The 17,840-nt window shown below is 41.6% G+C and overlaps 1 protein-coding gene across 27 annotated transcripts in view; it reads right to left on the minus strand.

The window, feature by feature from the left end:
* Nucleotides 1–584: 584 nt before the first annotated feature.
* Nucleotides 585–17,840, minus strand: part of Cd44 (CD44 molecule (Indian blood group)) — an 83,890-nt gene continuing 66,634 nt past the window's right edge. For all 27 annotated transcript variants that reach the window (XM_047518789.1, XM_047518786.1, XM_047518785.1 and 24 more), the window contains 4 exons: nt 15,228–15,281; nt 11,506–11,577; nt 9,010–9,088; nt 585–2,661 (listed from right to left, as the gene is read on the minus strand). In XM_047518789.1, the coding sequence (XP_047374745.1) occupies nt 2,457–2,661; nt 9,010–9,088; nt 11,506–11,577; nt 15,228–15,281 (410 nt within the window). In that variant the 3' untranslated portion in view covers nt 585–2,456. The remainder of the gene's footprint in view (nt 2,662–9,009; nt 9,089–11,505; nt 11,578–15,227; nt 15,282–17,840) is intronic.

Consider the following 17,840-nt stretch of genomic DNA (forward strand, 5'->3'; position numbering starts at 1 on the left):
CTGCAAAATGTGGACTTGAAGGTATCTTTTGCCTCATTTGATTTTTTACCCAGGGCTAATTTAAGGAAAGCCCTTAGGAGACATAAAAGATTTACAATTGCAGGGAAAATTACATCTTAAGCTCTCGGGTTGCTTTCTACAATAGTTACATGGTAGCCCCTTACTTTTGTAAATAAGGCCCAGTTTAATGACTCTGTCCAGGCCACCTGTCATGTCATTGGTAGGAATGACATCGAGTCAAATTATGCTTTCAGACCCATGGCCATTATGTCGCATCATTTCCTAGCTCCACCTATTTGTTGAGAAATGTCTAGAACGGGTGGGGAAATCATCTTGAGCTGAGGACTTGACTCTCCAGTGCACCCCCAAAAGAAAGTGGGGGACAGGTGGAGCCTGGCAGGGCCCTCTTGAACCTGATCCCAGAGTGGCTTGTGGCATTCAGGTTCAAAGAGCCTGAGTGAGCCTGTGTGAGTGGCAGAGCCAGAAAATCTCTTGGGAAACAAAAGGCATTTTCAATACTCGTGGCAGTCAGAACACAGAGAAGCCTGATGTTCGTTTTCTTTCAACTTGAAAAGAAAAACCAGTCATCTTAATATGCAAGTGGCCAAAAACATTCACAGAAGAAGAGGAAGGAGTTTTGTTTTGTTTTTTTTTGTTTTGTTTTGTTTCAGATGTGGCAGGAGTAGAGGGAGGAGGACAGAGTGGGTAGGAAGAGCAGCAGTTGGGAAGGAGTGGAAAGTTTGCATCTCTCCTTTAAATATATCCTTCAAATCAACTCTTCATGCAGACCAGTCTTCAGTTAAGTAGGGAATTTTTTTTTTCCTTCTTCTATTTTTGACTTGAAAACATTGCCAGTGAAGCACAACAGTTCAGGCAATGAGCTTTTCTGGGAGCCTAAGAAAGGAGGTCCCATTTTGTAGGAATCCTTAGTCGATAGTGTCAATCTTATCTATTACAAGTAGCCTTTGGAAGTTCCAGGACCAAGGGAACATCCTGACTGAAGAAGTGCCCTCATAGGATTTGCCAAGTGGGAAAAACAGGACAGAGGATAAAGCCATTACTCTCTCGTTTCGCCATATACCTGCCTATCTAGTGATAAGATCCCAGCGGTGGGAAGCCCTGTAACCTTCTGAGGGATTCCCCAGGAGCTTAACCCATCCTAGTCAGCAACTGCATCAGGGGCAGACAACTGGCTTGTTGAAATATAGACAAATAAGCCATAAAATAGTAGAACAGGATCTACGCCGCATACCCCTCACCAATCTATGCCAGTCAGTTGGCCACGGACTGACTCTTTCATTTATGTTGCTTCTCTTTAATTATAAGATATCAAAAGGCATTACCATATTGTTTCTGGAAATCACCAATAGGGTCAGCATCTATGAAATGGGACCCCACAAATGGTAGGTGATAAAATGGAATGTGATTTCTCAAAGCTCTTCAGGGGACAGAAAGGTGGCCATTAACCCCAAGTGGCCCACGCTCTTCTGCTCACAGTTCTGCTTCCAGAACAGGAGAGGAAGCCTTAGAACAGCCTCATAAATAAAATAGTGCTGCCTTCCTTGATCTGTGAGGTTTGGCTGAGGGAGCTGCGTGGGAGCAGAGGGACTCTGAGATGAGTTTGAAGAGAACCATTCTCAGATCATCCCCATGAGCTCTAGAGACCTGGGTGTTGCTGGTTTAGAAACAGAAGGATCACAGCACAAAAGGGTTAAAATGGAAGAAGTACAGATGTTTATTATGGATCAACTGAAACCCTTTTATGCCTCTGATAAAGTAACCTTAAAAAAAAAATCATACTGATCAAAGGACCTCCAGGGTTTAATATTTCAAAAACACAGATAAATAGCTTACTACAGATAAATAGCTTCACCCTTTGGGTGTCTCCCAGAAGCATCTGAAAAATTTCCAGGGAGTTCTGTTTGTAAAAAAGGGATGTATAACCAGTACACCCCAAACCCCTACCCTCCACTGGAAAGCAATGCGCAGGGACCGGGCTGCTGGAGAGGCAATATGGACCCATTCAAATTTCCTCCCAGAGACCAATCCCTCTTAGCCTCTGGGAATGTCCTTAGCTGGTGAGTGCTACCTGGGAGGTAGGGTATGGAGAAGGTTGGGGATCAGACACATGTTCTTGTGGCCTTTGTTAGAAGCCATCTCCAGCACACCCTGCGGGGTGAAAGGCCTCGAGTTGGGAACTGGAACTGTCAAATTCTTGTGGATTATTAACTGGGTCCTAATCTCAGAAAGCAATGCTATTTTTATAAATTGGACCTGACTTTTAAAAACAAAAACAAAAACAAAAACACAAAAAAAACCATAAAAGAGTAGAAAATTTTATGCTAAAAAATACCCCCAATAAAACAATCAGTAGCACATTGCATCTGTGAAGTGTCCCAGCTCCCAGTGATGGTCACGTTTCCAACTGGTTCCTTCCCAAGTGAATGGTGTAGATGTTACACCCCGATCTTCATGTCCACATTCTGCAGGTTCCGAGTCTCATCCGCCGTCATAAATTGGTCTGGGGTCTCTGATGACTCCTTGTTCACCAAGTGTACCATTTCCTGAGATTTGCTGGCCTCTCCATTGAGTCCACTTGGCTTTCTGTCCTCCACTGTCCCGTTGCCATTGTTGATCACCAGTTTTTTCTTCTGCCCACACCTAATCATTTGTAAAACATCATGAGAAAGGGTGAAATGAGCATGATTCCTTGGCCTTAGACTAAGATAAAGTGGAGAGAGGGTAAAATGACTCCATCATCGTCATCGTGACCATCATCATGGTTTAGTCATGACCTGAACATCACCACAGTTCATGATGATCTTGATATGGGCCAAGCACTGAGTTCAGTACCTTCTCTACTTTATCTTACCGACTCTTTAACAATCAGCACTTCTCAAAATGAGGTTCCTGGACCAACAGCAAAAGCATCATCTTGGAACTGGTTAGAAATGAAAATTCTCAGCCCCACCCCAGACCTACTGAATCAGAAAACTCTAGGGTGAACCCTGGATCTGAGATGTAACAAGTCCTTGGGGGTTTCTAATGCATGGTCAAGTTTGAGAATCCATGACCACCACTCTGGGAACCCAGTGCCATCATTATCATCCTATTACAGGAAGAACTAGAGATCTGGATATTTAGTATTTTTCCCAAGTTATTCAACAAGCAGTAAAAGAGCCAGGATTCCAACCCTAATCTGTCTGACTCTCAAGTTCTAATTCTTCTTCTGCCGTACCATGCAATGGAAATGTCTGCCTTTGTAAGTCCTGAGCAGTTCCTGCAGACTTAGGTGAGCCGTCAACATGACGATTATAAATCATTCTGATTTGTGTATTCAAGAAAGTCTCACTACTTCCTCTCCTGGTCAACATGTTGTTGGCCTTGTCAGTGTTATTCTTGCTTGTTCAGAGAAGAATAAAACAACCTTGTTCTGGAAATAGAGGTCATATTGATTTCTTCCTAACATGGGTTAACTTTTGTACAATCCTGGATATAAGAGTTTTAAACAAACTCAGACAAATTATTTGATGTTACTTTAAGGATTCTCAATAACCTTACTTAAGACTCATGCAGAAGAAGGCTTTCTATGGATGAGCATGACACTGTCCTGGTACTGTCATAGCATGGCCTCATGCTTCCAGCCTGATGCAGGGCTTCCTCTTTCCTGTAACAGGATCACGACTACACATAGAGCAGTTAGAAAATCATGTTCAACGGAAGCAAAGTTGCACAGTTTCACAACAACCAGGAAGGCAGAAAAGAAGAGAAAGGACTAGCATTCATTAAACACTTTCTGAACTCCAAACTCTCCACAAGGAAATTCCTATGATCCTTACAATAATCCCACAAAGCAGCAATTATCCCCTTTATACAGCAGTGGAAACTGAGCCCCAGAGAACTTTAATAATTTGCTCAAGGTCACCTAAAGGGTAAGACTGACAGAGTCAATATTCAAATCTAGACCTCTGTGACCAAAAGCCCAGCTCTGCCTGGCTCTTATTAGTGCTGCCAACCATCTGGATATCTGGAAACCGTATGAAGTCGGAATTGCTCACTTTGCCGCTGGATATTTGAGTTATAGAGACAAAGCCTCTATTATTCATGATCACGGGCCATTCCCTGTAGGACTGCCAAGGCCATAAACTTTAATCTCTTGTTTGGGGAAATAGAAATTATACCTCCTCAACAGGAGGTGGCTCTTGTATCCTCTGGCATGAGGCTTGGTGAAGGGTACAGGGAAAGATGCTTGAACTATGGAGCAAATTTATGAGGGCTGGGACCTTGGATGAAGTCCACAGAGTAGGGTGCATGGTCAAGAGCAGGGCTTTGGGAGGCTTGGCTGTGAGACTTTGCAGCTGTGTGATCTGGGGCAGCTCAACCTCTCTGAGCCTTGGTTTTGGACTTGTAAAATGAGGCATTTGAGAGCATCAGCCTCACAGGAGGGTGAAAAGACCTCAACATAGATCCTGGAATTCAATAAAAGAGTCTCTTATTGTTATTATTTATTGCTTTTATGAACAACGTAGGTTGAGGAAACGAAGCACTTAGAACGGTATCTGGAATACAGGAAGCAATCAAGAGGTGGCTAGCTGTAACTGTAGATATGATGAGAGCCAGGTGAAATGGACTTTGCTGGTTTCCTCTGGCTACCTCCACCTACCATGTCCTATGTACTATTAAAAGTATTTGAAAGGCTGTAAGTAGAATGCCACTTGTATTATTCTAAATTCTCAGGTGGCACTCTGTTCTTTGGAGGAAAGTTGTCTGATTAAAGTAATTTCTATTTGCCCTCCCAATGGATGGGTGAGCAGGGGAATGAAATACTGTGGGAAAGTGATTTGTAAGCATAAAAAAAAAATCTGTCCCTGCATGCAGGGGGCAGGGACGAATGCTATTAATCTAAGTGAAGCTGATTTTGAAAGTAAATAGCACTTGACCTTAGAACATTGAAGCGCTGTGCTTGACCTTTGGCTGGCCTCTCTCTTCTTTAGATTTACATATCTTCATTATCTGTCTGAGTCCTTTCAGGAGGGTAAGACTGTTCTCGTAAATAACTCAGTCCAATACTGAGTGATCTAGGCGCTTAATAAATAGTTTTAAAAGGTAAGTGCTAAATTTTCCATTCATCTTAGTTATAGGAATGAAGGAGGAACAGGAGCTGAAGGGACCTCAGAGATCATCCAGTCCGCCTCCTTTATTATGTAAACAGGATACTGAGTCCAGAGGTCAAGGGTATTGTCCAAAGTCACAGCTTAGATCTTAAGGACTCCAGGGATCCTTGCTGACCTGTGTTTTGCCTTTGTCTTTTCTCAGGAAATCTCCCACTATGGCTGAGCATAGTGACCACACAGCGTGGCACCTGACTGAGGCCTCACGGCGGGGGTGGGGGGTGGGGGGGATGGGCAGGCTGAATGGGCTTTAAAACCCAGGTAAGAAACTTTTAGGACATGGTGGAATTTATTCCAAAAGACTTGGACAAGTAACTTAACTGATTCATGTCTCTTCTACCTGGAAATCCTTAAAAGATATTTAGGAATTTATTTTGTGTTGTTCGAAAACTATGCCATCTAGCATGGTATCCACCAGCCACAGGTGGCTTATGTAAGTGTCAACTGAATTTAAAGAAAATGAGTAAAATGTAAAATTCACTTCTTCGGTGGAATAAGCCACATTTTAAATGCCTATGAGCTCAGGTGGCTATTGGCTACGGACAGACAGTATAGACGCAGAACATTTCCATTGCTCAGAACGTGTGACTGGACAGTGATACTCTAGACAGCAGAATCACAGCAGTTAGACAGTAGCACCTAAGAAGGAAGACGTTTCTAAATCATGGAGATTTATGGAGGAGACCTACCAAGAAGAGGGTACCTGACTGTCCTCTGGGCTCACAGAAAATATGATTAGGCCCATGAAAGTGAAGACCTGGGGAGGACTTTTCAGCACAATTAGCCTAGAAACATCCTTAAATCTCTTCTGTCTTCTAAAGCCTTCTCTGACAAGGTCCTCGGGTCTTTTTTCCTCTTCAGACACATTCTCTAAGGAAAAGATGCGTGAAGGCTGCTTCTCTTGGGCCTCATCCAATATCTACCATCCCAGTGGGCTCCTGAAACGATGTACTCTTGTGTGTGTGTGTGTGTGTGTGTGTGTGTGTGTGTGGTGCTGGGACTTGAACTGAGGACTTTGTGCATGCAAGGCAGGCACTCTACCAACTGAGCTATATCCCCAGCTCACAATGTGCTCTTAATGGGAGTGAATCAATTACCGCTCCCATTGGAGAGCTGTCTGTCATTCAAGGAGGCTGGTTTCATAAAGAACATCAAGGAAGCAATTTTGGAATATGGTAGGGGGTGGGAAAGCTGAAGAAATCATGGAACCCCCCAAGTCAGCATCTCGCAGAGCAACAACATGGTTGGTCCTAATCATCGACATCAGCAACTAACGCCTTTCCTCTTTCAACTCTAATTCCTAACCCATGGCCACCACTGAGAATGTTCTCAACAAATAATAGGTGACAGGAATCTGACAGGCCTATATACATACAGCCACTAAACCTCAAGATTCTTTTATGGAAGGGATGGTACTTTTTTTTTTCTCTTCCTTCCCACCAGTTTTGATAGTCATGGAAGCCACTCAAAACACATTAAACCAGTGGTTGTGGTGCACACCTATAATCCCAGCGGCTCCGGAGGCTGAAGCGGGAGGATCTTGAGTTCAAAGGTAGCCTCAGCAACTTAGCAAGGCCCTAAGCAACGCAGTGAGACCCTATCTCTAAATAAGATCTAAAAATGGGCTGGGGAGGTAGCTCAGTGAGTAAGCACCCCTGGGTTAAACCCTCAGTACCAAATTAAAACAAAAAAGATGTCTGCTAAATGAGTAAGTTGGCTTGGAGGTTCTATTTTCAACCAACAGTCTTTGATGAAAATAGGATTCTGCATCACTCTTAAATATAACGCTCAAAGCAGAAAGGACCCAGGCTTCTAAGAGGATTAGAAATGGGCTGTTGGCTTTAGGAATGCAGTAAACATTAAGGGGCCTGGGTAGCCGTTAACCATCCTTTAGCTGAGTGGCAAATCTGTTTTCAATTATCAAATCAGGACACAGTAATTTATGGCGTCCAAGCAGCTACATTCCCAGTGAGATACTCGCTCTGCTGGATCCTGTGTGTCCCTGTTTGCCTGTTGCTACGGTGACTACTGGTCTTGGAAGGAGGGGACAGAGAACCATGAGGCCCATCTCTGCTGCTGACAAGACAGGGAGCGACGTGGGAGCTAACCAGCCACAATGTACAGACCCCAGCTGCTCTTGGGGACAGCTGAGATGCTTCTCTGAGGGCTCCCCACGTTGACAGCATCCAGGCCAATGTCTCCATGGTGACACGTGCAAAACTTATGGACTGTCCACGTGAGCAAAAGGGGTACATTCTCGGGCCTGGGACAAAAGGGCTGATTTCAAACAATGGGAAATTCATATTTAATTGAGCAACAGTAATCCAAGGGAAGACAAGGAAGCCCAGGGGAAGTATAAAGATTCTTTGTAAGGATTTCCCCAAGTCACATTATTTAAATTCCACCTAAAAAAAAAAAATCCCTTTCCATTAGTAGGGGCACTTAGGAGGTTTTTGAGACCCCTGGTTCTTGTTTCTCGTGTGATCAGGTGTCATGACCGGTTTTTTTTTTATTATGCTCTCAAAGGTATAGATAGCGACACAGCTATTTGACTTTATTTTATTAATACTATTTTTCTTTTTGGTACTGTGAATTGAACCCAGGGGCACCAAAATATACTATTTTCATTAACTTAAACCAGCATAAATTGGTATTATTGATTTCTTCAGATAACTGGAGAGTAGGAAGGCTACGTATGACATGGAATTAGTTGTTTATTGTTTTCTAAAAGCAAACAGCCAAGTGTCTATAATTCTCTCTAGGTCTTCTCCCAAACTGAGGGGCATTATCTGGCCTGTGAGATGATTTAGAGGCACAATACAGGCAATCCTACTTTAAAATAAGATTCTCTTACCTTAGAAGCAACCTCGAGGGACTTCTATAAACGGTTTAATGTTACAAAAGTTTCATAATGAGTCTTTACAGAGACTTGGGCAGAAAATTTCCACTTACATAAAAATATACCTTTATTTTGAAGTATGCTTGATTAATGCTCATTTCCTCTGGTGCGAGAATTATTATTGTCCTTTTCACTCTGGGTAGCATTATTTCTGGTGCCTGCTCATGGCTTAACTAGATGTACGTGTCATGCAAATAACTTTCAACATGCTAAGTCCTGGTTGAGGTAAGGAGAGAGCGGGGCCTTAAGGACAGGCAAAGTCCACTTGCCCATTCTATGGAGTGATCAGTCTTTATGCACTTTCCAAAGGAAAAGTTTGTTCTTCCATGGCTCTGACTGTTAGCAAGTTTTTCTAGGCTATAACCTGAATTCTTTCAATCATAACTTCCAGAAAATAGAAAACATCATTACAAAAAAGAAACAAGACACACAAAATTAATGCTTGCTTCAGGCAAGGGTTCTGGAAGTTTCCATGGGCCTCAGGCTGAATCTTTATATAGTTTGTGGATCATAAAAACACTTAATAAATGTTTAACAAATCAATGAATGAAATCATATACTTCCATGTGCATTACCTGTGAGATATTTCATAACATTTATGAGAGACAATCTTCATTAGATTTAACTCTGCAAAAATTAAGAACCATGAAATTCAACCATTTAAAAGTAGTAGGGGTGGGGCTAATTACAAATGTCTCCTTTCTCTAAGTGGACAGAAATGTTTCTTAAACTGTAACATGCCCACCAAGACCTGGGATCTTATTAAAATGTAAACTCTGAGACAGGAGATCTGGGTTTGGGACTGAGATTCTGCATTTCTAACAAGTTCCAGGAAGCCAAGGCTACTGGTCACAAGAACCACACTCTGAGCAGCAAGGACAAGAGCCTCAGGTTAAATGATACCTTCGAAGTTGCAGGTCCCATGAGGCATCCTCTTACCTTCTCCGACTGTTGACAGCAATGCAAACTGCAAGAATCAAAGCCAGGGCCAAGAGGGATGCCAAGATGATCAGCCATTCTGGTGTGAATGAACCAAAAGACACATGTGAGCTTTGGAAATGGACTTTGTAAAACCAAAAATGCAGTTTAAAAATTGACCTGTTTCAAATAAGAACCACTGAGAGCCCTCCAAATAAAAGGTCCAACCAACAGGCAAGTCATTCTAAAAGAGGAATTTTTCTGTAGGTGCTGGTCCAACAGGCCTCTTGAATTAATCTTTCATCATCAGTCAGCATTTTCAAGTCCTGCCATGAGAAAGGGTTTTCCAAAAACATGTAGAGTGACTTGTTAAAACTTGTAGATGCCTTTGGTGCAATATTATTCAATAGATTAAAGGAAATGTGGGCTTCTTTGGAAAGAAATAATCTAAACAAAAATCAAGGTCATATTCTAGTGAGTGTGGCAAAGGACACGGCTCTGGAGGTGGAAAGAGGGTGAATCTGTGCACACTCAATGAGGATCATTTGGCCCCACTTGGAATAGGTTTCAAAATATTCATGCTTTTGATCCAATAGTTATACTTCCAGGAACTTATAGGACCTCAAAATTAGCTGTAAAGATGCACCTTACTGTATTGTTTATAATAATATCCAGTGGTAAGGGATGGCAATAGGAAAGACAGTAGTAGAATGAATGGGATATAACTTACCTATACTCATATATGAATACATATTCAGTATAATGCCACATCATGTTCAGCCACAAAAATGGAATTAGAATTGTAATGGGTTGCACCCCATGTATGAATCATGTTAAAATATACCCTACTGTTATGTATATCTAAACACAACAAATAAAAAATAAAATAATTACAAAAAAAAGAAATATAGAAACTCTAGCTGGACCCAACGTTAATAAAATAGTGTTGGATGTGTGTGATGGATGGCAACCAATAGTCCAATGCGTTTTAGTATCTCTAATATACTGTTTCTTGCAAAGGTCAAGAAATTAAAGAACAGTTGTTTTATTCTTACAGAAACATAAGATATATCCATTGTATTAAGTATAGAATACAGGGGGAAAATATTCAATAACGTGGAAAGCTTTGGTCAACCACCAGGAATGGTTGACCAGACAGCATGCATGATACTGTCCTATTTTTGTTCATAAATTCCATTGAAAGATGACAGGAAGAACTTAGATGAAAATAGTAACCATGGAGCTTCCGAATGGTGCGATAGAAAATGGTGACTCATTTTCATCCATTTGTTTAGTTGTATTTCTAAAATCTCTTTGATACTATGTATGACTGTGCACTAATGAAACACTATACACTTGTTTTAAATCAGGCTTTAATAGGATTAAAATAGGACTTGGCAAGTGGAATAAATTCATATGTCTGCAATGAACCAGGGCTTGAGGAAGAAGAAAGATGAAAAGTCATTCATTGTCCACTTTGTTTGAGAAGTCTTGGTTTCCTCCCATTTCCTGCTGGGTACCCTCTTTGGCTCACCTCAGGTGGGTGGAGAGGCTGAGAGGAGGTACTGTTTCTCCACCCCACCCCCCACCCTGGCCCTGGTCTCTAGTCCTGAGATGTCCCGCATTCCATTCACTCTCACTTGAGCTGGGAAGACTCCTACTGCCAATTACAGCTTCCTGCCTTCACCCTCCTCCCTGGCAGCCCGTCCCCTCTCTCCAGAGGCTCTGCCTTCAAGTGTACACAGACAAGCTGAGGCAAAGGATCCAGGCAAATACCACATTCTTCTCTTCTCCCAAGAGTGGCTCAGTTTGGAGACCTCCAAAGAGGGGAGAATTAAAAGGGTAATTTACAACACTGGGTGAGCCCTTCCATTCTGTGATCCCCCTTTACAAATGGCCAGTTTTGATCCTGAGCCAAATAAAGAATTTGCATCAGATGTCACAAATCTTGACATTCTTGAAAGTCAGGTGTCCACCCACCTCACTGTGTGCATGTATAATATTTTCTGCAAAGCTTCTTTTGGCTGGATCAGTGGATTGATCCTCAAGAAAAAAGCAATGTAGGGAAAAGAAGAATGTTTTCCTTTCACCCAACAGAGATGGTCCTTATATCTCCCCCTTGTCTGCAATTCAAAAAGAAAAAAAAAATTTCCAGCCCAAGAAATAGAGAGGAGACTGGATGGGAATAGGAAAGTTCTAGGAGAGTTCTGGTGATCACTCATTTGTGAAGGAAACTTTAGTAAACACGCACTTCTCTGAGAAAGGCCAGGAACAGGTCTGAATGTAAGCTCAGCTCATCTAGGTGACCCAGGGAACCGAGGAAAAAAGAGTGTTCCATCCTTTTCCTCCAAGAAGCATGGGAATCTCATTCATTCTTAAACTTTCAAAGAGAAGCCATCAGCTTCAAAGGACTTTAATTTAGGAAAACAGGCATTTAATTGTGTCTCTTCTTCTTCCGGGAACATTCTGAGAAATTTGCTTTAAATATCATCTTTTGCTTCTCTGTTTGAAACTCACCTGGAATGTGGGGTTTCCTTATAGGCCCAGAAGTTGTACTTGGCCCACCTTCTTGACTCCCGCTTGAGTGTCCTAAGGGGAAAAGCAACAAGATCTCTTAGCTCCAGTTTGGAATGCATAACCAGGAGTTCTTTCCAGAGCAGCACGTGGGGGGCCAAGTTCAAGGTCTGCATCACTGAGAAACTATTTATAGATTGAAGCCACAGACATTTATAGTGTTATATAAAAGACATTGCAATTCAGACAATCCACCCCACGAAAGTTCAGTGTAATTAAGGGTAAGGTTTAGAAACGTTATTTTGTGTCAAGGAACATGAAAATTCTTAGAAGCTGTGTTGGGCAGTGGTTAAGACTTTGGGCTCTAGCGGGACAGCCTTGGATTCCAGGCCTACATCTGCCTCTTACTAACAATATGTGCTGGGTCAAATGATCCTCCCTAAGTCTTGGTTTTCTCACTGATAAAATGGGCATAATAATAGAATCTACTTAATCATCATTTTACAGAGACTTAAAGAACAGTACGATAATGGTAGTTGTGCATAGTTATCCATCTCTTGGCGTAATTTAGGACCTTACTACTCAAAGTGTGTCCCCTCGGCCAGCAGCATAGCCATCACTTGGGAGTTCACTAGGAATGCAGAATGTTAGACCTGACTACAAACCTATCGAATCAGTCTTCCATTTTAACAATATCTCGAGGGGATGCATATGCTCCGGAATGTCCAAAGTGAATCTAAAGATCACATCTAATATCATCACAGAAGCCAAAACAAACACTAAACAATAAGGATCTGAGAGCAATGGCCATTTCTGTCAATGAAAAACAATCACTCTAGTAGATTCCCTGTCAACGTATTAGTGAAACACACCTTGGTTGGAAAAATGAACATTTTCTACTACTAAACAGTAACACTAAGGAACTGATCCCAAATTTGAGGGAAGCATTTCAAGACATACAATCCACAAGTCGAAACAACAGGTGGCTTTTCAAAATGAGAAGGACATCTCATTAAAATAATTAAAAAAAAACTTCTAAGACACCGTGCTAAGGGACTTAACCTAAATTAAAGTTTCATGAATTTTGTGTGCTTTTGCTTTTTCATGCTTCCTCTACTCCTTGACAGCAAAATTTGAAAATGTCCTACCAAAATGAGCTTTTTCCTCTAGCAAATGGGAACCTGCCATAGACCCCCAGGCCACTGAGGGGAGAAAGCTCAGGTGGTTAGCCAGTCAGTGGATGAAGACAGCAGGGACTTAAATGAAAAGCTTTTCTTAGAGAGTCAGACCTTGGACTCTGCAGAACAGATGCTGAAATCTTGATTACAATGAATATTTGGGATAGGAAGACTCCTGTTGATATAATTTGATGTTTTTGTTAAAAACTCACAATGGAGCAAATTCTTACCAGATGTCTTACTGTTTCAACATAATCCAGCCCATTTGACAATGGCCTTTAACTTCACAAACCGCAAAGAAATCCAAAGCACTTACCCTACGTGCCTCCCGGGGTCCTTGGTCATTGGCAGGTCTTCACCTGCACGGGTCGTGGGATATTGGCCATCTAAGTTGGAGATCTTTGGCCTTGGAAACCACCTAAGGTACAGTCACTCTCTCTGGTCTTTTTTTTTTTTTTTTCCCTGACTCACAGCAGCCTTTGATATTTGAAAGGGAGGCCATTAATAGATCATAATCTCTTTATTTTGATTTTCCAAAAAAGTGCTTCCAGCAAGGAAAGATCTGGGTGTGTACACAACAAGATGAAACCTCCTGTTTGAACAATAGACACTGGCACAGGAGCCAAACAGAGAGGCTGGCTCCCGCCCACCAGGTTCTCACTTCAAGCAAAAGCTGAAGAGGATGGACAAGTGCAGCAGGCCTCCCTTGAGCCCCAGAGGTCCACAAATCCATCAGGGTAGGACTGGCAGGGAGAGCAAGTTCTGCAAAGAGGGGCACCGGGCACTCTAGCTGGGACATGAGACCCAACCTGAGACATGTGCACAGAGATCATTCACGGGGCTTCAGCTGTGAGAAAGACAGTGAAGGAGAGAGCTTCTCAAACTTGGACTTATAGACAAACCACCTGGGGGGTGTTAAATGCAAATGCTGATTCAGTCTGTCTGGATTGGCCAGAGATCTTGCATTTCTAGCCAACTCCTGGGTGATGTCTCTGCTGCCTGTCCAAGGACCACACTTAAGAGTAACTGGAGTCTTTTGGTTTCAAAGAGCAGAACTTTTAATAATAACTCCCTACTGTTTCCAAAATACTTCCACATTCCTGACACCTGTGCTCCTTATAAGAACTCTAGCGGGTAATTGAGGCTAGTTATCTGATCTTCTCTTTACTAATAAGGAACTGAGGCTGGGAAAGGTCAAGAGATCTACCCAAGGAGGCTTCAACTTCTGTCTCTACTTCAGAAGTATTTTGGATGAGCCCTACACTCCCACAAAAGGTTATTATCAAAGCTACCACGTCACTATCCATTTTCAGATTGGTTTTAAATCTGGAGGCAACCCTTGCCCCAACTTGGGCCTAAAGGGATGGACAAGTGCAGCAGTTAATCTGCACTTGTAAATCTATGTAAATCTATGTAAATTTACATAGATTAACTGGTTTGTCTGAGGTCACCTGGATTTGTGATGCTCAGGGGGATCACAGAAGGCAGCCCTGACAGTCTTTCACTAGCCTCAGCATTAGAGGTCACAAGTAAAGCTGCCTCGCGTCAGACTTTTGCTGACTGAAGTACTGTTTCCAGGGCTGAGATCTGGGTCAGAGCAAACAGGGGTCTATTTAATAATGTAGGCCCAGCAGTAACTATGGTCATGATGGATTGCTTCCTCTATACTGTGCTTAGGAGAGGCAATGAACCTCTGGGCTTAACAGCTGACTGCTACTCAATGGTCATGACAACTTGGCCAGGTTATTTACCCTGTCTAAGCCTTAGTTTCCTCATCTGAAATATGGGAATAATAATGGCCCTTATGTATGTGACAGGGTTTATAGTACAATTAAATAAATTAATATTAGATGAACTCTGAATTTGTTGACATTGGCTGTTATTGCCTCATAGAAATAGCGGAAGCAGAAATTTCATATGGTCTAACATGTAAAATGTTTTGTACAGTGCTGTTGGCACTCAGTAAACTCTTAAATGTGAGTCATTGTATCATGGGCTAGGGATTATGCTGAGTGTTTTACATGTATTCTATTATTTAGTCTTTAAATCAATGCCCCGTGACAAATTATCCCAAGTTTATTAGATTGGAAATTGAATCTCAGACCCTTATGCATCTTTCTCAGTTAGTATGTAGAGGAACTGGGGCCAAACAGAGGCTATTCTTATTTCAGACTCACACTCTTAGTCATTCTGGCAGATGGCAATGTTGTTAACCCAGTGGCCCTGCTCGAATTCTTGCTGTTCCTTTCAGATGGAAGACTTTCCTCCAGAGCAGTAGTTCTCAAAGTGTGGTCCCTGTCCCAGAAGCATCAGCATTACCAGGGAATTTATTAGAAATACAAATACTTGGGCTGCACCCCAGACCTACTGAATTAGAAACTTTCAGGGTGGAGCCCCTGCAATGTGACTTACTACACCCTCCCGGCAATGGTAATGCGTGCTCAAAAAGTGTGAACAACTTCTCTAGAGACACTGACTCATACTTCATCAGTACTCTTCAGGTTCAATGATTATAACAGTAAATGACTACAGTACTCTCAAACTCACCAGCTGATCCAGATCCATGTGTGGTATGGGACCTCCCGCTGGCATCTTGGTCTCCTGTGATGAGCAATGACACAAGGTCAATATGGTGCACTTGCATTTTCATAAAGCCCATCACTAAGTTTGGCCTTTTAAAGGTAAGCAAGGAATGATGGTAAGAGACTGGAATGGGTCCATGATATTAATGCTGCTCCCTGTTTGGTCCAACGATGAGTGAACTAGAACTTTAATCAGAATTAAGGGAGCCGAGGTAGCATAGGTCCTCAAGGATGACCCTAGGAAATGTGCTTTTGGTAGAAATACAAGAACTGGCAAAGAACTCTCCCACAAAAATATGATGCCTTCCCAGGTCTGAGGTTGGAACTAGACATTGTGTATTTTAAATAAGGACTCTAGGAGCTGGATTATGAGAATTGTGATCACTGGAAATGTGTGTACTCTGACTCAGGGAAGGGAACACTTAAAGAGATTTCTTGGAGGCAGAAAATGGGTTGCAATAAAAAGTTCTTGTGACTGAATGATGTAAATATTCAGAAAGAAAAGTTAACCACTTATTTAGAGGAAAAGGGTAAAAAAAAGTAAGTGAAAAAATAAATTGTGAGATGATATTATGTGAATAACATGTATCCAGTTATAAGAATAAGTTCCTAATGATTTTTCAAAAGTCAAGTCTATATTTTCAATACCAATAGTTAATATAATCCCATCTTCTTGAACATCTATTACTAGGAAGCTTAAACTGAGACAAACTCAGGAATTGCTAAAATCTATATCCACATATCGAACCTTGGATTTAGCCTATGGAAACTTCATGACTTTTCCACCCCACCCCAACACCATTTTTCAAAACATACTAGAACCTCGTTTTAAAAAATCATGACAATGGTATCATAAAGTGGCTATAATTGTCTTTAAGAAGGTGCCTGAAAAGAATACACAGTAACCTGATCATCTTCATTTACCCCCTCATAATTATATTAGAGAGATTGCTTTGTTCCTTGGTTGATGGTTAGAATAACAGAAAACAGAACTTCCTGAAATGCCCCCTTGTTAAGACCTGTTACCAAAATCACCACCGCCATCACCAAACCCATCACCAAGCAAAGCCACCAAGATTCTGAATGTTTTAGTTCTTAACCCTATAAACATAGAGACTGAGAAAATGTATGGGTAGAAATACACTTATATGAGTGTTTGAAAGAAAACTAAGGATGGGAATCAGAGTATTCACTAATCATTTAATCCATGGTGAACCATGGAATATCTGTCCATGTCACCACCTCTTGCACAGTACATAGAAGGAATCAGTGTCTGGGAATACAGATTGTGTAGAAGGCATTTTGTCACCAAGGTTCTATAAGCGTTCTAGTGTGGGGAGCTGTCCTTATTTAGCAAAATCAGACTAGGTTGAGCCACGGGACGCAAAGACCTGGCTTCTAGGAACTGCCAGAAAGCATGTGGTGCTGCGTGGGAGTGGTTACCTGTCTCCTTCTGGAATTTTCCCCCTACGAGAATGGCTCCCCTAACTCCACCCTATCCTGTCCATCACAGAAGTAGCTCCTCCCAGTCCTTGCCCCCTTTACCTGTATATTATAAATAAAGGAGAGTTGGGCGACTCCAGGTTGTTGTAAGAGGCCAGAGCTGGTATGGCCAGACCTGTCACGTCCCCTCTCATATAAAAAGAGTATCGGCTCTTGTGTGTTTATTGAGTAGATAAGTTTTTTGGGTAATAGATAGAAAAAAACACCAACATCCTCCTCTGGCAGTTAACCCTTTCCTCCTCCATTCGGGATGTGGCAGAGAGGACCTCCACATTCTAGGATACTGTAAGTAATAAAATAGCTGTTCAAAGTTTAAATCCATTAGGTTGCACAACAGACCTTATTTTGCTAAGAGAAAAGAGGCAGTACTTTTAACATTCTCTTCTCCAGAAGAAAATCAACAATGGTACTTGGAGTTTTTAATAAGAAAGAGCAGGACCAGGATAAAGAAAAAAACCAAGGAATGTAAGGTGACTCTGTTTTTCCATATTGCTAAGGTCAGCATTTTTAAAACTGTTTTCCTTGAAGCCCTGTGGGGTGGGCAGCCCCAAAAAAAGGCCCAGTGGGTAACATTCTGGATTTCCTTTTCTTATAGCAGACACAGCATCACACAGCCACCTGTATTATATATTAGGTTTCATATTTTTTCCTTCTTTGGAGGGGAAGGTTGTGGATGGAGGGTCTCTGCTATTAAAGAAATGTATATTTAAATTCACTCATTTTTAATGTGTTAGTGATCGGTAAGAAGTACTCAAGAACTAGGAAGACAGAATTGGTTTTTAGTTTCTGAACTAGAGTGAATGTTCTCCAGTTCCCCTTTGAGAAACAAATAAAAGAATAAGTATGGAACTGCTTATTTGAGAAGTCTCATTCTAAGTCCATATCGAACTTAATTGAATAAATCATGTCTTTGCCATTACAATAAAAGGAGTGGTTTCCATTCATTAATAGTAGATCGAATCCTGGAGTTTTAAGTGCATCATAACTAGAAGAGATTATCCACCAGCCTGTCACCAAAAGTAAAATTGATCAATCCATCACCAAGAAAAGATAATTTAAGAAAGAAGATACTAGA

This window comes from Sciurus carolinensis, chromosome 11 (genome assembly GCF_902686445.1).
Source record: "Sciurus carolinensis chromosome 11, mSciCar1.2, whole genome shotgun sequence".
Lineage (NCBI taxonomy): Eukaryota > Metazoa > Chordata > Mammalia > Rodentia > Sciuridae > Sciurus > Sciurus carolinensis.